At 39.2% G+C, this 20,957-nt stretch overlaps 1 protein-coding gene across 3 annotated transcripts in view; it reads left to right on the forward strand.

Annotated features, from left to right (window-relative positions):
• Positions 1-20,957, forward strand: part of TSEN15 (tRNA splicing endonuclease subunit 15) — an 87,841-nt gene that overhangs the window by 26,883 nt on the left and 40,001 nt on the right. Inside the window, exons 4-5 of one of the 3 annotated variants that reach the window (XM_025430072.3) lie at positions 2,288-2,429; positions 2,950-4,337. The exons of 1 other annotated variant lie outside the window; for it this stretch is intronic. In XM_025430072.3, coding sequence (XP_025285857.1) covers positions 2,288-2,429; positions 2,950-2,970 — 163 coding nt within the window. In that variant the 3' untranslated portion in view covers positions 2,971-4,337. One more of the 3 variants, XM_049112149.1, reaches the window with a different exon arrangement.

Raw genomic sequence — 20,957 nt, forward strand, 5'->3', positions numbered from 1 at the left:
AAAAAGCAAGCAAATATCAGATACTTTTAAGAAATTAAATTCTAGGAAGTTCTTTGGTATACCATCTACCATGATATCTGTAGTAGTAAGTACCACAAGTGATAATCCTGATCTGTCAAGACAAGTTGAACTTTTATTTGGTGTAATAGAATTGCATAATAAACTTTATTTGTCAACGGTGATATTTAGCCATATAAAATCTTTAGTCAAAAAGCCTCACTCATTCATTCTGCCCAGGTATTCTACTAGAATACTGGGCATATTGGGGAATTTTTTTTTAAACTTTGACATTCAAATGGATGTAATCCAGTGGAAAACAGACACTTAAAAGTATAAATGCAAGGTAGTTCATACCATAATCTAGGTTTGCAAAATGTTTCTCTGTAGGGTAAGGTACATAACTTTGCCTAGAGATTGGGAAAGGTGAAGGGAAGAATTAGGAGAGATGATGGTGCTTTCCTAACTTGAAAAGGAATTAAGACTTCGCCAGGTGGACAGATTTGTACATCCAGTAAGTGTTGCCTGACAGTTATGTTTAACAACTAAAGTATTACCATATTGTTGACTTGACTCACTCAAGGTCATTTTAGAAATGGTTGGACTGTGAGGGGAAAAAAAACATATTCTCTCCTTATACCATTACGTGCCTATGTAAACCTAAATGAGAGGTAGTAGGTAAGCAGCCTTTTGCAACTGTTTTAACAGACCACATTATAAAGTGACAAATTATAAAGTGTGTGTGTGTATGTGAGAGAGACATACTATAAAGTGATTAAGTGATACTTTAGCAAGAATAGTTTAGTTTAAGAAGTTATCCAGAAGTTTACTGCTGCTTTTAAATCCCTGGAATCTCTCCAGTCTCTGCTACAGATTTTTAAAAAAGCATTATGATTATTGTGGTAAGAATACTTGAAAACAGAGACTTTTCTTTTTATTTATTTTATTTATTTTATTTTTTTTAAAGATTTATTTATTTTTTCATGATAGACACATAGAGAGAGAGGTGGAGACACAGGCAGAGGGAGAAGCAGGCTCCATGCAGGGAGCCCGACGTGGGACTCGATCCCGCGACTCCAGGATCGCGCCCTGGGCTGAAGGCAAGCGCCAAACCGCTGAGCCACCCAGGGATCCCCGAAACTTTTCTTTTTAGATTCTATATAGATTTAATAGCTAATCGGATGGGTGAAGAGTGACCATAAGAATTTTTACTTAGAGATGAGAAGTAGAACTCAAGGGGATAAAATACACTTTTGCTAAAGAAGAGTATTGAGCTATTTATGTATTCAGCTGTAGCATGTTAATATGCCAGTTAATCTTTTTCCAATTTCTGGAGAATTGTTTAGTTTAATGATAAAAACAACTGATCATTTTTTATTTGCCTTTTAAAGAAAGCGCCTCTGGAGGTTACATTTTACTGAATTATTGAACACAGGCTTTATTGAGTAGGTAATAAGGATTTTTAGTTTGTGGTAAACAAAAGCAAACAGCACTTTGAAGACCTAGAAACTAGATTTGGTAGATTATTTTCCATAGCAAGCAAACTGAAATCCTTTATAACGTCGATGCCTGATATATAACTTTACAAGAAAAAAGTTTTCTCTCTACATTTTTCTCTTAGCATCTATTAAGTATCAGAATAAGTAGTGAGAACCATAAAAATATGTGTATTCATATCTAATAATTCCAACTTTGGAAAGACCAAACAGAAACAACTACCTACAGAAGGATCACCATCACATCTTTATTAGTACCCAGCCCCCCACAAGGTCCTGAAAGAACTATTTTCTAGAAATAGGGATATGATTGGGTAAATTTTGAGTCAATAGATATGTGTAGCCATTGAAAAAGTAGTAATTATGAACACCATGTAGAAACATGGAAATGTTTATTATCTATTTTTTAAGAAAGCAAACATGAACACCACATTGTTCTACTCTATGATACTAAGTTAGAAAATTGGAAAATGAATGCTCAGGAGCCACAGGCCATAGGTGCATTGGACACTGTTAGTGCCCCATTCTGTAGGTTCCTGAAAATTGTTTCATGTGTGATGATCAGGAGAGATGGGTAAATACGAAAGAGGACTGAGAGTCAGTAGATGGCTCTTATTTGTAGGATTTTCTATATGAGACAACAACTTCAGTTGTTTACATTTGAGCCTTCAGACATTTCCTTAGCATTATGGATAGAATGTTATTGCCTATTCCTTCTCCAAGATTTTACAGTGTTTGATCTTATTATTAACTGAATGACTATGAATCCTAAATGTACTGTGGTTTATTTTCAGGATAAGGGAGATCTTGAAGGCATCTCGAAAATTGCAAGGTGACCCAGATTTGCCAGTGTCTTTTACCCTGGCCATAGTGGAGTCCGATTCCACAATAGTCTATTACAAACTTACTGACGGATTTATGCTGCCAGACCCTCAGGTCAGTTTTGAGGCAACTACCAGTAAACAGTGAAAAAATGGGAAAATTATGACATGATTTTAAGCGTGAATCAAGTCATTCAGCTTCCTTTGCAACATGAAAATTCAAGAAAATAATGACCTGATTTTCACACCTCAGAAACCTGGCTGTTTTGTTTAAAGTAATATGTTCCTGGTTTCCACAAAGATAATTAGACTTTTTTTTTTTTACTCTTTGGAGAATTTCATAGTTTCTCAGGGTGCCTCCTAAAGACCTGATATTATTTGATAATTAACTGAGGTGAAATGTAAAGGCTTTAACAATTTTAGCCAAAAGAACACTTCTTTAGAAAATGTTAAATTAGTTGACATTTTGACAGGAACCTTTAAATAAAATAAATGTGTTGTGTATAATTTACTTATATACTTTGTTGGTGTATTTGGGATGATTACACTTAAATATCTTTCTGATTTTGCTCTTAAATTCCCTTAATTATTGAGGAAAAAGTCCATCCTGATTTTTTTTTTTTTTTATGTTGCAGAATATTTCCCTTAGAAGATGACACCTGTGCTTCCTGATGCTTACTTTGGGATTGGATTTGAGATCCATCAGCCTGGTTCATCTTTTATCTCAGAGATAGTTAGGGTTGACTTAGCAGGTCCCATTCCATAAGTTTTTCTTCTTGAAAAATGAAACTTTCGCAGATAGAAGAATTTTTTTATTCATAAGTATAGGGTAGTTGCTCTAGAACTTTCTTATCTGGAGACAGTTTAATTATAGTTCTATATAAATTGATGCTTAGGATATGTTCAGAGGGGTGGAACATATGTGTTTCTTCTGTCATTCCCCCACTCATAGCTGCCTCATTGTTCATTGCTGCCACTGCTAACACATTGTTGAGACTGTCACCTTTCTCTAATTCAACCCTCTCAGTGCCTTTTGGCCACTACAGCTAGTCTGCAGTGGCATTTCATGGACACCTGGACACCTGGAGAGTTTGCTCAGTCTGCTTTTAAATCCCCAATAGAAAGTAAGTTTTCTTTCCATTGGTTTTTATGTGGGATTTACTGTTGATTTTAAATCAAAAGTAAAAATATGCTCATCCAGAGTGTAAAATTACATACATGTCTATACAGGGACCAGAGAAGTGCTACCTATTAGTTACTTCCTACCTAAGTAAAGGAGATACTTGACATTCCTTTCCATTCTTATTACCACCACCCTTATTTTTTCAAGTTAGAATATTGCCAGAGAGATAGTGAGGATGGTGTCAGGCTTAAAAAGTCTTTATTAAGTAGACCTAGTTAGTTAGCCCACTTTTGTTAATGCCTCTCAATTATGTTGCCTAAAGTATAAAAAATTATATGCACAAAGATATTCCAAGTGGCATTAGTTGTAATGCCACCTAATTAGGTAGGGGTCAGCAAACTTTTTCTGTAGGGCAGAAAGGAAATATTTTAGCCTTTGCAAACTATATAGTCTCTCTTAAAACTTCTCAAATGTGCTGTTTATAGTACAAAAATAACCAGAGATAATATGTAAATAACTGGGCATGACTGTGTTCTAATAAAACTTTATTTACAAATCCAGGGCCATAGTTTGCCAACCCCTGGCATAAGGAAGTAATTAATAAACAGATACAGATAGCCAAGGAATGATACATAATGTACTCATTAAAAATTAGTAATGAATAAATGAAAAACATGAGAAAACATTTAATTAAAAAAGCAAAATATGAAAATGTATGAATGGGAAGATCATGGCTACAAATAACATACCAAGCATATAATAAAATGCTGACAAAATAAATTACTGTTCTTATAATAGGGTGACAGAGCAATAAATTGATGACTTTGTCTTCAGTATTAAACTTTTTCCTTATTTGTATTTCTTTTATAATGTTTTAAAATAAAAAAGTATCTCAACATCTGTATTAGTCATCTGTCATTGCCTAATATTACCAGAAACTTAGCAACACAGCAACACATATTTACTTTCACAAAGTTGGATTCTTGGGGGGTGGGCTGCAGTCAAGCCAGTCTCCGCTGAGGCTGGCCTCGGCAAGGTCAGCTTCCTCCATGATGTGATTGTTAGCAGCTTTCAGCTCCCTGTGGTCTGTTGGGCTGATGGTCTCAATGTCTAGTGGGCAATTGGCAAGAGGCCATCCTCAGCTCTTTGCCACATGGACCCTGCCAGCACGACTGGTTGATTCCTCAAAGCCAGCCAGGAGACAGTTTCAGCAATGTGGATCTTATAATCTTTTCTTAAATAAGTTTTTTTATTGTGTTTTTTTTTTAAGATTTTATTTATTTATTCATGAGAGACCCATAGAGAAAGGTAGAGACATAGGCAGGGGGAGAAGCAGGCCCCCTGCAAGGAGCCTGATGTGGGACTCAATCCCAGGACCCCAGTATCACAACCTGAGCCAAAGGCAGATGCTCAACCACTGAGCCACCCAGGTGCCCCTGGATCTTATAATCTTATGCAATGTAATCATGTACATTCTGTCACTTTGGCCATGTTCTATTGGTTAGAAGCACATCATGGCTAACTAGAAGACAACAGGAGCAAGAATGAAAAAAGTGGCAAAGTAGGAACATTAGGAAATGGTGTAAAGCATCATTCTTGGTCTGTAATAGTTCCTGACTTCTTTCCTTTGATGATATCTGAATTTCACTTTTATTGTTGATGGAAAGTCTTGGCAATTCCTTCAAGATGCCCTCTGCTTTCCCAATAGGTCTGAAGTTGCACTCATTCAGAACAAGGTGTGTTTCTGTGACTCTGGTCGGCGCTTTGTGGATCTAAGGACCCTAAAACAGTTTATAATAAATTCTTAGGGTCTCTACCATTTTATTCCTTTGAGACTTTTCATCACAGTGTTAGAATAACAGTATGCATTTTCAGAAAGAAATGTAAGACTTAATGACCATTAGATTTGTTTGTCAGATCTGGTGATCAGTGAGCCCCTACGTTCTACAAGACCAGAAGTATCTTTGGGGTTACTCAAAAGGAGTGTTCCCATAGAAATCTTTAAGCCTCAATCTCATTGTATGTCCTGGGATATCTCCTCTATTCCTCTATTTCAGAATGTCCCCTGTGTTCTTCACCAAAGTTGTTCTGCTCAAAGCCAGCAGATACCTGCTAATATGAATAATGGTCCAGAACAATTTGGAAAGGGAGACAACCCAGCTGTGTCTGCCTCATGCTACTGAAAAACTAGGTAGAGTGATTTCTCTTGTATAATCAAATGACTGTGTAATGGCACTTAATTTTGTCTCTCTTGTTAAACTATGGACCCCTTAAGAACACGGCAAAGAGCCATGTCTTTTTTTACATCTGTGCATCCCAGCACCTTCCACAAACTCACACACTAGGCTCTCAATAAATATTTAGTGAATGAATGAATGCAGATAGCAGACTTGTTGAATTAGTGTCTTACTCTGCCTGAAGGCAAACCAAAGCGATCCATTTGGACACTAGAGGGCAGTGCTAAACACCAAATTTTCAGACTCTAGGACTAGGTTAGCTTGAGAAGTGCTCTTGAAAATTTATTTTCAGTCTGTGGGAAATAGGCATAAATAAAAACATAAACAAGTTTTATGTGCTCACACACCCCCTCCTTTTCCTTTCTGGTATGCCTCTAAAATTATACTCTAATGACATGAAATATGCTTTGCTCAAAATGTAGATCTATATATAAAAATAAAAGCTTGTTTGGGGCAAGGGTCAGTGGGATGGGTTTTTTTTTTCTAGACTGTGGTTTTGTTCATAACCTTATGAAATGCTGCATCTCATTTTTTCCCTGCAAAAGCCTAATTTGTTAAATAAACTTCAGGATCCTATCACATAGCAAGAGACCCCAGTTCTGAAGTGCTCGCTGAACTGACTACATGCAGGTTGTGAAAGATGTGAATCGCTGCTGTAGTGAATTGACTTTTCCCATAAGAGGAGTCCTCTCTGGGTGGGAGCAGGAAGGGGGAAAGGGCATTGCTGACTTCTCTCTAGTGCCATCTTTGCCTTTGCTTTTTGGAGTCCCTAGTCAGTGTCTACTCTGCACTGGGAAGGCTCAGTGGAACATTTGATAAACCAGGTCCTATGACTCCAGACTAACCTATTTGGCTGCCTAGGCCCCTGGGCCTCTCTAGATGAATGTGTTCCTAAACAGTATACCTCTCTTATGAAGAACATGAGGACAGAGTCACTTTGGAATTCTAAACTCTACTGAGAATAGCAATCTGACAAAATTCATGTAATCTGCATTATTTTTTAAATGAAACTTTTATATGCCTGGAACCAAATGACTTAACCAAAGCTTCATGGTGTGTCATCTTTTTCTGAGCCTTCCTGTTCTGAATTCCTTTCTGAGGTCACATTTTCCACTGCAGCCCCAGCAGGAGGCCTTTTACTGGTGCGGCTCTGTGGTTCCTGCCAGAGCCTAGAGTTCTTCTGTATAGAAGCTCTTTATTCAGCCGCTGTATTTATATTTAATGTGCAGAAGGGTGTTGTATCTGAACAATTAGTACAATTTTCCTTTCTTTCAGACCAGTAACTGTTCTGGTCCTTACCACTCGCACTCCCGCAGCCTAATCCTTTTAATGATCTTTGAATAAGAACTGCTTGTGCTCAGGAAGGAAAGAGGATAGAAAAATCATGTGACTTACTGGGGAGGTGTACTCTTAAAATGCTTAGATGATTCTGCAAAATTAAAAACCAATTGAACCAAAATCAAACAAAGATTGGCTTTTTAGGTTTCAGGGTAACCAGGATGGAGGTAATATTAGGAAGTATTTAAGTAAAGTTCACTTTATGCGTTTATTAATTATCTGCAGACATTGCTGGGCTCTTTCTGTGTGCTGGCATGACCAAGGTAAATGTGGGATGCAAAGATTAATGAAATATGACCTGTACCCTCAAGGGACTCAGATAAGCAATTACAATTCTCCTTAACCAACACTCTAAAAGGATATCAATGTGGGTGAGGAATACCTGTCATGCAGTGTATGAAGTTTATGAAGTCATGCATTTTACTTAATGGTGAAGGAGTTCAACAACTTTCGATAAATTAAAGTGTTTTCGTACAATTATAGTATGTATATTATTTGTCCCAAAGGACTGAAATTTGGATAGCATACAAAGAGGTACTACACAATGTACCTCTAAGGACTTATTATCTGACTATACAGGAAAAAATCTATGTGTATGAGATAATTTGAGAGGATTTCAAGGCAGTGTTATAAATGAATGCTGAATTACAATGGGGTACCCCTCTATTTTTGACCAAATGCTTCATTCAGTACTCTTTATTTTGATTCTCACAATAGAGCTGATATCATGTACTTGTTATTATCAACTTATCCTCATTTAATAGGTGGGGAAGTTAGCTCACCAAGTAGTTAAGCAATGGCTTTGTGAGGTAGCAGGTGTGTGGCTAATGAGGGCTAGAACCAGGTCTCCCAATACTTAGCTCACTGTTCTTTTCAGGATACCATTACTAGATAGAGAAATATATTAATCCCAAAGAGCCTTTGGGAAGAAAAAATAGCTCTAGTTATTCCTCCTGGAGGAAGTTGGGAAATGATTTAGGGATCAGTTACATTAACTTCTTGTACTCTTGAACAAATGTGTCAAAATGTCAAGCTGTTTGTGGATAATTTGGAAAGCCATATTCATGAGCAATATATTTACAAAGTTTTACTCCAAAGAATAAATACATTCATGTCCATACTTTTATGTTGGCAAAGTTAAGTGAGAGCAAGAGCTCAGGAAGGTTCTCTGCTTGTTGGAACTATATTTTGTGCTGGCACCAAGAGTAGACAGACTCTAGGTACTTTTTTTTTTTTTTTTTTTAAGATTTATCCACTTATTCATGAGATGCACAGAGAGAGAGGCAGAGAGACATAGGCAGAGGGAGAAGTAGGCTCCTCACAGGGAGTCTGATGCAGGATTCGATCCTAGATCCTGGGATCACACCCTAAGCCAAAGCAGATGCCCAACTGCTGAGCCACCCAAGCATCTCAGACTCTAGGAACTTTTAAATGATGGTTTTACACTTGATGAGAAAGAGTCTTGCACCCTAAATATCCCCTAAGTATGCTTGCTATTGCTTGAAATCCTACCATAATCCTACCTCATCATGAGGCTCTGATCAAATTTAGTTTGACAGTGTTGTAGCACCCCATCAGTAAGGCACAATGCTAAGACTTGAAGAGATTATAAGATCAAATATTTTATCATTGGACTCAACAGATAAAATTAATCTGTTAAATTGTTATGAGAATTTCTAAATGTTTATTCTTGATTTCTGTACTTAACTCATTGCAGACGAGCAATATTTTTTGGATTGATACTATACACATACCACACTTTGAGTAGCATGTGTTAGAGCTTGGGTAAGAAGTGATGAGAGCCTGAATGCCAACAGTAGCCCAGGTATATTAGGATGCCTTAGATTATGATGCTGTTGTTTCACACAACCCAAGATGGGTGGAATCTGAAACTGGCTCCATGCACAGAGGGCAAGGAGAAAACAAAGAGAGGCAGACTATTCTAGATTGCTGGATGGCAGTTTTAATAGAGAAGGGAACTTAAATATAAGGCTTATCTTGAGTGGCTGCAAGAGGAGTAGATTTTCCCACCCACCCTGCCAGAATCTTAGAAGTTTGTATTGAGGCCTTAACTGGGTTAAGTCACATATACCGTTCAGACGGTTTCAACAACACATTGTTCTCTCAGGTTGTATCCTTGAAAATGGTCCCACTGTGGGGATGGTGGGCAGAGTGTACATGCCAGGGATAGGGGGAAGGGTGAGGAGTCTCCAATTACCTGGTGCAGCTCTTGAATCAACCTGCGGTCATGTCCTCTTGATGACACACAGTAATAACCAATGAATTAGTTCGACAAATGTCCATTTCTTGCTCACATTATAAACGCATTGTACATAGACTTGGAGTCCTTACTCTGGGACTGAGCCTCTGCCATCTGGAATTTTGTCTGTTCCAGTGGCAGGAAGAAAAGAGGGTTGCAGTCTCACATATTTTAACCAAATACTTCCACCAAAAGCAACTTATGTCACCCCTGCCCACCTTTTCTTGGCCAAAGCAAGTCATATGGCTGGCCATGATCCACTTGACAAAGGAACCACAGTTGTGCCATGTTCCTGGACCGAGGAGAAGAAATAGAGAACAGCCTTATGGAAAGGAAAGGAGAGAGAGGATGGAGGGAGGGTTAACAACTAGTGAGCTCTGGAAGCAGTGGGGCAGCAGTGAGGGAGTTAAACCTCAAGCTGTTCTGAGTCCCTTGACCTTAATGTGAATGAATTTCAGGTTACAGTGGAAGACAGAGGACATTGCAAGAAGGACAGGGCACTAGGCACAACCCAAGCAGGGAAAGGGCCAACTTAGGAGGCTGGTGAGGAAGGGAGAGCTTGGAAGACAAACTTTCCCCTACTTTTCTGCTCAGGTTCTGGATTTAGTCTCTGAGCCAAGAAGGGAGATACTGTATGCATCAGGAACCTAGGATCACTGTAGACCTGCTCTTCTCTTCCGATTCCTCGTGGGTTGTTAAACAGAATATGTTGCCTGGTCATCTCTTTACTTCCTTCCTAAGGATGGGGGGAAAAAAGCATTTGTGCCTACAGTGTAGGGGGTATAATTGAACCCTGTGAGAATATTTCTGAAGGAAGCTAGTTAAACATGGGTGCGTGGATAGGTTCTTCATGAGAAAGAACCCAGGGAGCTCCTTTTCTGGGATGGAGAATTATCTAAAGGGATCATGAACTTGAGGTATTTGTGTAGATCTAAGGGGCTGTCAGGGTACATGAGCATAGGATGGGGAGAGAAAGTTGGGGGGGAGTAGATACTAGTCCTCAGGGCTTCTCATCAGCCCATGCTGTCATCTGCTGAACTGAGTATCATGCTGCAGTGACTGTGTTCCACACAAGTCACCATGTGTCCTCCTGGTCCCTGGCCACAAGATCTTTCAGCTCTGAGTTTCTCAAATATTCCGCTTGGGCACTTGGAAATTATTTGGTTCTATCTCTGAACTCTGTGGGCATGTGGGGTAACTTTCAGGCCGCCTTGGGTCCTCTTCATCTATCACACTTTCTCAGCCAGGCTTTCTTCTCTGCTGTCTTCCCAAAATGTCGGGTAAGTTACCTTAAGGGCCGGGGGTCAGAGGGGCTTTACCTGAGCCTGGAGGCAGCAGCCAGAGGTGAGAGGCTGGGTGCTGGCTACAGATTCCCCTCACATGGATGAGGGGATTTGCCCAATTTCCTAGAGAATCTGTTGTGTCTTCTCTGCCCCAGGAACTCAGCCTGACAGGACAGTGCACAGGAAACCAAACACAAGTCTCTGTTTAGTGACCCATTCAAGTGTCTAGCTCTTCTGCTTTTGCTCTCCCCTCTTCCCACAATTTTCCCCCTAGTTTTATCTTAGGGGTAGAAAATCTATAACCATTTCCAGATCTATTTTTCTTCCAAACATACTGTTTTTGCCAAGATTTCAGGTTTTGAAACTCAAACGACAAGAATTTGCCTCTTTTGTGCTGTAGTATAATCCCATCCCTGAAGCCATGTGCCAAGAAATCCTATATGGGAGACAGTTCACAGGTAACAAGAATTACTGAGATGGGAAAACATATCATTTAATATATCAAAATATTATCCTGCGACATTCACAAACAGAAGGTACTAATTATCATTAACATGCATATTTATACTCACAAGAACTATTTAATTTTCTGAGTGTATATCTTATTTTACCCATCAAACTATACCCTACTTATAAGTAGTGTGGTACTTGGCATACAGTAGGAGCTCGATAGATACTTTATTTGCTAGCATTCAAATGATCTGACACAAATTATGCCTCACCCAGTCCTATTCCTGCTCTTCTCAGGACAGGACAAAATTGGCTGCCTCTGTGCCCTGTCAACCCAATGTAGAAAGAGGAGCCCTGAGCTCCTTAGGTCACCAGAGACCTCATCCCATGCTGGATGCTCATATAAACATGCTATGCTATGAGATCTGTTATATTCTGATCCTTTGCCTTAGTAGTTTTGAGAAATCAAGAGGGGGATTTCTAAGTAAAAGTATGTCTGCCTAAAAAGCTTACTTAATATTTTATTACACATTCTGTTCTATGCTAAAGCTGTTCATTTTTATTTATCTAACAATTTTGGAGGGGAATGAAGGCATGTGAACACCGCTAAATTTAGAAATTCTTCTTAGAAATGGTAATTTCCTACTCAACTATAAAATTATGGTGATTATACTTCTGTTGATGACTACAGATGAGGGTACTGTGATTTTATAAATGGGCGAAAATAAATGGGTCACCTCTTCTCTCATCCCCTATTAGAAAATGTGGTTCCTGTAAATATAATCCTGTAGGTGTACTTTCCTAGACTGTAGGTGCTCATCTTAATCCTTCAGATTTAAATGAGTATAATTCTCCCACGTGGGCCCTTGCCATTCCACTTCTGCAAAATGATAGGTTACTGCAGGTACTCCCTGAGATACAGTCCCTCTGAATTTTGGTAGACCTCCCTTTCCATGAGCACCTTTGTCACTCTTTTCCATTTGGTTTTTAAAAAAACTCCTTCCATCCTAGGCTTTGAGAATCCATCATCAGAAATGTGGTCTTTTCAATTTTTGAGGTTCAGGAGGATTGGAAGGCAGAGCTTTGACTTAAGACCATTCAGGGTGTTGTGGGAGAGGTAGATAATCTCCTTGAGCCTCAGTTTCTCCTCTGGAAAATGATGGACAAAACATGTCCTTCTGGTTGTGCTTCCCTCACACACTGAAATGATTATGGGGAATAAATGGAGCCTGGTTCATAATAAGCTATCCTTTCCCCTTTGCAACCTCCAAGCAATTCCTATGGAGGTGCATACTACCACCTTAGGAGCGAATGTATGATGACCAGCTGAGAGCCAGGCTTCCAACAAATGGAGCCTAGATGTGCAGGAGGGGAAGAGGAAGGTACCAAATGAACGGGGTAGGCACCAAGGATAAACTCTGCCCTTTGAAAATGTTATCAGGCCTAACCCTGCTGCTGCCATAGCTGGTGGTGGTGGTGGGGATGATGATGATAAAACTTTTTGGTTCCATTTTGGGAAACTCTTTGAACTCAGATAAATTGCACAAGAATAAGACTAGCGATGCAGTTGGAGGCATACATGGAGTAAGGGAAATTTCCACTGCAGGGAAGCTGTACTGGGACAATTCATGGGGATTAAAGACAACCAAGTTAAACTTAGCTCAACTCAGCACAAAAGCACATTGAAAAGTTTCCTATAAATAGAAGCTGGACTGTTTAGGGTGGGTTTAAGTCATGGGACGTGGCATGGAGCCTTGTGTTGATGGTGAGGATTGGGCCTCATCTTAAAGGAATGAATATGTAAAGAAACATGAAATAGTAACTAACAACTTGAATCTGTAATGCTTACATTAGAGGGGAGGATGTAGGGGCTTTATTTTGTCCTCTTCTATGTTCCCAGAACTTATAACCATGCCTGACATGTAGTGGGGGTTCCAAAAATATTTGTGGAAGGAAATAGAAAAATGAATACATATAAAATAATGTCAAGTATGATAATACTTGAAGAAAGTAATACAGGGTAAGGGAACAGGGTGCAACAAAAATGCAACTCTAGGTAGGGGTCAGGAATGGCTTTTCTCTGCAGATGACAGAGAGACCAGAATGCAGTGAAGGGGTGAGACCTGCAAATAAATAGAGGGTTAGCCTTATAGGCAAAGGGAGCAACACGTGCAAATGTCCTGAAGTGACAGCCTGGTGAGTGGCATCTTAGATTTTGCATTTCTGTTAACTTCTCATATGTTGCCAGTGTAGCTGGTCCGTGAAACATGCTTTTAGCAGCAAGGATTCAAACTAGAGTTTGACCATGGAGTCAGTAGTTAAAGCAAGAAGGTTATAGAACTGACAGATGAGGTCACTGCATGAGAAAAAGAGGATGAAAAATGGCATATGTGAAATAACCTTATCTATGTAAAAAATACATACAAAGATGGATATTAAAAATGTTACAGTGTTAAAAAATGTTAACAATGTTTTCCTCAATGAGATGACATTTAAATTTATTTCTCTTCTTTTAAGACTATTGCAGAATTTCTACTGTGTATATTTATTACTTCTATATTCAGAAAAAAATTAATTTTAAAAAAGTTAATTTAAGAACAGGAAATATGTCTTTAGTGAAGACTGGGTTAAAAATATACACAACATTTTCTAAATTAAAAAAATGAGTATGGACATTCGAGAATTGGCTGGAGTTTGTTAGGAAAGACGTCATAGAGGGGATGATTTTGAACCAAATCTTGGTATCTAAGTAAGTGAAACATAAGTTTGGGCTTTTAGCAACTTCTCTCTTATTTTCCTATTCTAAGGTGGGAATGAGAAGGGGATGTGGGGCACTAGTAGTGTATTACTTATTTATTGCTACGTAACAAATTATTCTAAAACTCATATGCTTAGAACAACTAACACTTATTATCTTACAGTTTCTGTGACTTAAAAATTTGGGACCTCCTTATCTGGATGGCTTTGGCTCAGGATCTCTCATGAAGTTATTGTGAAGATGTTGGCTGGAACTATATTTATCTGAAGGCTTGACTGGGGCTGGCCAGGCCATCCAAGATGGTTGGCAGGAGGCCTCAGTACCTTGTCATGTGGAACTCTCTATATGCCTATTTGATTTTCTTGATGATGTGGCAGCTGAATGAATGATAGAGAGAGTGAGAGAGAGAGAAGAAGAAGAGGGAGAGAGAGAATGGAGGAAAGAGAATGCCTTTTATGACACACATACACTTCAGCTTTATTCTGTTCATTTGTAGAAGCATGTCACTACATATAGTCCATACTGCAGGGGAGGAAAATTAGAGTCTACTTTTTTGAATGGAGACTGTGCATATATTTTTAAACCACCACAGGTAGAATGGGGTATGATAGTTGACGGACATTCTAATTTTCATTTAAAGTGAAATGTATAAGATTATAGAATACTGTAGCCTGTTTTGTTAGTCATCTAGCATGCCTAATGTTTAGCAGAGTACAAGGTGGAAAAGATGAAGGGTAGAAAGATGTGGTGAGTAAAATATCTAGAAGATAATGTAAGCCACAATGTAATTTTAAGTTTTCTAGTAGCCGCATTGAAAGATGTAAAAAGAAACAGGGACAATTAATTTTAATAATATGTTGTTAATCCAATATATGCAAAATATTCTTATTCTATATAGACTCAATAGAAAAGTTATTAGTGAGATATTTTGCGGTTTTTTTTTCTTTCTATGAACCCTTTGAAATCTGTTGTTTATTTTATACTTACAGCACCCCAGTTTGGATTAACATTGTTTCACGTGCTCAGTGGCAACCTGTAGCTAGTGATCACCATATTGGAGACTATAAATCTAGAGAGCTAGGCCAGAAACACATCATTGAGAAAGAACCCTGGGCAGAATCCATTATGCAAATAGTGGGCCCAATAAAAGGGCTTAAGCTGAAGAGTAATATCAGAATTCCTTCTATTTTAGAAATCATTCCGACTGCTTGTGTTTAGGACCTGGAGGCATGAGCAAGCATGACTGGCCTAAGAGACCATTGGACTAATCTGTGTGAGAGTTTGAACGAGGCTAGTGACAATGAAGATGGGGAAGAGATGTAAGATAGATAGCAAGGAGGTGGTTTGTACTTGGTTCAATGATCGCTTGGATGTGGGGAAGCAGGTGGTCAGGAGAGAGAGAAGCCTAGAATGATTCCAAAGCTTGGGTGATTGACAGGATATAAAAAAGGAAATACAGGACATAACATATTTTGTCCTGAGAAGATGGCAAGGGAAGATTACATATGTTGGTTTGGAAAAGTTTGTGGGGTTTTTTTGGAAAAGTTTGGATTAAAATAATTGTGCAGGAGATAAGTAGAGATATCTCACAGACAACTGGATGGGTAAATCTGGAGCTTAGCAGGAAAAAAAAAAAAAACCAGCTTCAAGCAGAATCATTACAGAGCTTCTTTCTAGGTAACATCACTATGAAACTACAAAGCACTTTGGAGAGTTCTGGCCTCTCAGTTGCTCATTGTGGAGGCAGAATTAGCTGAAGAGGAAGGAGCAGAACCACATCAGGTATAGGCCTCTGAGCAGTGGGCACCAGTCTGGGAAGGTGGCTTTCCTAATCCAATGACCTGGTTGCTTGGGAGCAGGAGAGACGCTATGGGAGCCACACTGAGTGGTCGTCTTAGAGGAAGGCAGGAGTCCCTCAGCCTGAACATTGTGTTGTGTCATTGAGGACGAATAAAGGAAGAGAAAGCATTTGAATAAGGCATCAGAAGTTAAGAATTCCTGTCCTGGAATGTGGTTGTTTACTTCATATGTTGTCTCCACCTCTGATAGAACCTCTCCTATGAGTGAAGAATGTCCAACCACTTCCTCTTCATTTCTAGAGATGATACCTTGGCGCAGGGGTTGCAAACTGAAATGCCTCAGGGGTCAAGCAGATCATCTATAGGAGTGAAGTGAATACAGAGAGTGCACAGTGTGCTTGGCCAAAGGGAGCAGCTGCCCCTCAGTTCTAGATTTTTGTGAAGTGGCAACATGAGCCTAGTGGCCAGATAGTCTGATTTTTTATGCATCTAAATTATTTTGTGAAGTTTTCTGACTTTTGAATATTGGATAAATTTTATTTAAACACTGCAAACCAAACAAAATATGTCCGTGGGCTCTAATCAGCCCACAGTCCAACAGTTTTTGACACTGGTCTGAATGCTTTATGTCATTATATTATGCTTTCTTGCATTTTTCTACTTATGTTTCCTACTGTAACCACCATTGTTCATATGGAGTGTTTCTCTTTGTTTGCTTGCTTGTTTGTTTTTATTCCCTTTCCATAATGGGTCAGATGCTATTTATTGATTAATTTCATATTTGGAAGGTGGACAGAGCTATGGAAGGTATTGAGACCTTTCATTCTTCTGGGACCTAAAACAGCAGACCATTATGGAAAATGACATATTCCCCTCACAGATTTAGGCCTCACAATTGGGATGAGAGAGGAGTAGCTAAAGATGCAATTGGCCATGTTTTGGTGATGACTCCTCTAATAAACTGGAAGATTATTTAAAGCAGATATGTATTTAATAACAAAATGAAACATCAGAGTCATTTATGAGAATATTAAGTCTTGTGATGAAAAAATGTTACTTTTTCCAGGGCTCAAAACTAAATACTTCTTTTTAAAAATTAAAGGAAGAGTGAAGTAAATAGAAAATACAAGAAGAAAACTAGTGAGGGAAAATGGGAAAGAAATACACAAGATGAAATGGATATAATATGCATTACCCATGGATATTATGGAGCTATGTACCTTAAGTTTGTAGAAGAGAAGCCATGCTCTCTCATCACACTCCTTATTCCTCCTCCCTCTTTCTGACCTATGGACAGAATTGCTATAGATTGGTGAGATTCTAGGATACTGGACCATGTTTGCCAGTAGGCCCATTAAAAGATCAGGACTGTATATCTTATTTTAATACAGTTGATTTAAACACAAGGGTCATACACAAAGCCATAGTTCTCTCTGTTGCTCTCCTGTAACTTTTTCATCTTACTGCAGAAGCAGTTACTAGACACAGCTCTCCTTTCTGCTTCCATCTGGCATAAATGGGGAGAAAGTCAGGGCCTTCCTACTTGGGACATGGCCAGCTAACCTTTGGCTCCCACCTTGAATAATCAAGCATTTCTATCTTCATTTATGGCAGATGAGTTGTGGTGAAATCTTGAAGTTAGGTTTGGGCTTATGGGGAGAAAAAGTGTTCCTACTCTGAGCTCCCAGCCTTGCTCAGGTACTCCAGCCCAGCCTACAAAGGCTCTGCATCAATAGGTGGATGGATAAATGGTGTAGGAGCCCAATCTTTGCTCCTACACCTACTTTGCTTTCCTTTACCATTGTTCTGTAGGTAGATAGCTCCCTCAGTGGCACTTGGAAGAGGGGTTGCTAAGATTTAAGACATGATTTGGCTATTTCTAGGATGCTTGGGTAAATGCCATATAACCATCATAATTATTCTAAGATAAGTCTTCCATAGGCATGCATGTCCATTCAGCCCTCAGTACCTTTGCACATATTATTGTTTCAACCAGGAGGGTCATTCTCCAGTCTTCATACCTCTCTGTGTGGTCAAATGCTTACCTTTGAAAGTCCAGTTTGAGTCATTGACCCTAATCCTTTCCACTGAACAGTCTTAAAGCATATCTATGTATTTCTTGCTACATGATACAAAAGAAGGGAAAGGAGCTTGAGTGCCATACAAGTCTGGGCTCACATCTTCACTTGCCATTTGCTGTGTGACTTTGGGCAAGTTATTTATCCTCTCTGAGCCCGTGTGTGTGTGTGTGTGTGTGTGTGTGTGTGTGTGTGTGTGTAGTAACTAGGGTTTAGTGATTGATATATATATATATTTTTCATTTCTAAAATGGTGATGATAGGGACACCTGGGTGGCTCAGTGGCTGAGCATCTGCCTTCCACCCAGGGTGTGATCCTGGAGTCTCAGGATCAAGTCCCACATCGGGCTCTCTGCATGGAGCCTGCTCCTCCCTCTGCTTATGTCTGCGCGCCTCTCTGTGTTTCTCACGAATAAATAAATAAAATCTTTTTTAAAAGTCTTTAAAAAATAAAATGGTGATGATAATTCCTACTTTTTAGGGTTGTAGTTTATATTATATGAGATAATTAAAGTATACAATTTGCAAAATGAAGACGCAGAATATATTCTAGCTATGATGATTATTAGACTCTGGTCGCAATAACAGCTACCAGCCTGTTCTTGCATCTAGATGTGGACATGTGACATGGAAACAATGGAACATGACTACCATGTGTCACTCCTGGGGTAAGAATTTTAGAAGAGAGTATGTCTTCTCCACCATCTCTGTCACCAGTGACACCTGTGTTTGAAGAAACAAGCTTATTTTGTATTAGCTCCCTAAAACCCTAGAGTTGGTTTATTATATCAGCTAGGGTTAATTACTGTAGTGAATTTAGAAATTTGGCACTTTCTAATGAGGTGAGGCGTTAATGAAAGAGAAACCTAAAACCTAAATAATGTTGTATTGACTTCAGTTGGATGGTGGGTGGCTCAGACACTGATATGGAAGGCTGGGAATATGCAAACCCATGGAAGTGATGGCAAGGCATTTGGTAAATCTGTTGCTGGTGGTAATTTAAAAGGAAGGCCAAGTGCCAGAGAAGCTTTTTGTCCCCAGAGGCTGGTTGTCACTTATTGTGTTTAGCAAGGTATAACAAGACAGAGATATGCTCAGGCAAGATTTGGTTTGTTTGAGAATAGAAATGAAAGAGACTAGATAGAGTCCAGAGATGTGATGCTTCATGGAACTGGAAAAGAAAACTACTTACTGACCCCAACTAGGAGAAGATATACCTGAAAAAGGCTATCAGCAACTGATGTCCATTTAAAATCTCAGTTTAGCAGATGCCATGTTAGCTTCCCTAGAGGTTACAAAATAACTAGGGATTGTATTCTACCCTCAAAGAGTTTGTAATTTAGTAGAAGGAGGAGGAGGAGGAGGAGGAGGAGGAGGAGGAGGAGGAGGGAGGAGGAGGAGGAGGAGGAGGAGGAGGAGAAAGAAGAAAGAGATGATGTAGTGGAAGACAGTTTATGATTGAAACATGTTAATTTAAATAATGGAAAAATTACAACCTTCTAGGAGAGCCCAGAGTGGGATTCTCAAGGAGAATGTGGGGCTTGGACCTTGGTTACCCATCCAGCCCTCAGACTCATGAATGAATGAACCTCAGTTGTCTTTGAAACTCATTTTGTTCTTTTTGAAATAAAAGTGTTCATATTTGGTCTGTGGGGTAGTAGCATTGAGGGGGTCCCTCCAGCCAGCCTGTGACTTCTCTACTGTCATTCATGGGTAACTTTACAATTACTTGGGAATGAGACTTGAATAGGTTCCCCCCTTAGAGCCTCATTTTTGTCAAGGCATAAGAAGACCCTGCTCTCCTTCTCCTTCTTCAACTGTCCCGAGAGTACAAGACGCCCCAGACCTTAAAATGCAATGTTTGCAGATTGCTTGTTTTTATTGTCTGTTTTTTAAATAGTCATTCTCTGGGCAAAGAATGAGAACTTTCAGCTTCTTATTGTTTCCCGGCATGAGGCTCGTACCTTTTCAGCTTGTTTTTATTGTCTCTTTGGCTGTGCCATTTATCTAAATATAGAATAGTACCACCGTATGGACAGGACTGGAATAAGATAAAATTTTCTTTCCAATCAATTCTCTTGCATCTTCTAGCGAACACTAGGTACTGTTCTTTTCTTAGAGTGGCAAGAGTGGGCAGCAGAAAGAAATTCTATCGAGCTGTGGCACTTTCCAAAACAAAAGTCAATCACTGCAAGACCTTCCAAGGTAGCAAGTCCAAGGTAGTCAATTCTCTGGATGCTGGCTCTCCTGTGACCTTGGGCAGACCACACAATGATGGTCAGCAACATATACCTGCCCAATGGAGGCAGAGCAATGTCCTGAAAGGGGCACAGGCATCAGCAGATCCAGATTGGATCACCTGCCCCACCACTTATTTCAGGGTGACCTTAGGTAAGCTTCTCAGCCTCATCTATAAAATGGGTGATACTAATAAAACCTGTCTCCAGGACTCTTGTGAGGGTTAAATGAAATGAATATATGTAAATTATTCAGTACATTTTCGAGAAATGGTGGCCATTATTTTTGTAGGCTGCTATTTTATGGTATTACTGTTTCAAATGTGACCACATCTTTAATTTTATTTCTGGGAGAAATAATCTATATAAATTTATTTATGATATTAATAAAAAGCAGCTCTCACCTACCTTATGAATCTGATACAAGTCTCTTATTACCTTCATTCATTCTGGTGAGAGGGTTTCATTACTGGAGGCAGTGCTGTGTAGTGTTTAGAGCAGGGACTCTGGCAATAGTCTTTGGGGTTCAAATCTAGTGTGTGATCTTGAGCAAGTTGCTTAACTTAACTTCTCTGGTACATAATCTGTATCTGCAGTTCCAGAACAATACTCTCCATGAATGTTATCACATAATGTAGATCTTCCTATTTTGGGTGATTGAGTCTAGGGTACTCCTTCAGTCCCTGATGGGAGTCCTGCCCCATCAAGATAACAGGCACCCTGTTATCTTTATTAAACCTAAATTCTAAAACTCATCTGGCTCAAGGGTTTTGGATAAGGAATCTATGATATACCCTCCTAAGGTTATTTGAGTTATATTCACTTCACATAAGCCTCCTGGAACCTTCTTAGCTATGACTGTCATTCTTGGAATAATCCTTTGAGAGAGTAATTATTTTCCCATTTTATGGGTGAGGAAACTGAGGTACAGAGAAGTTTAGCCACATTGCACATATGTGGTAGAGCTGGAATCCAAACATAACATTTTTTACTACAAATTCCATGCATTCTGTTGAAACGGATTAATTAGGGCCCACTATGTGCCCAGGGAGATCCAACCCTTGTTAAGATTCTAGAGAA

Source organism: Canis lupus, chromosome 7 (genome assembly GCF_003254725.2).
Source record: "Canis lupus dingo isolate Sandy chromosome 7, ASM325472v2, whole genome shotgun sequence".
NCBI lineage: Eukaryota > Metazoa > Chordata > Mammalia > Carnivora > Canidae > Canis > Canis lupus.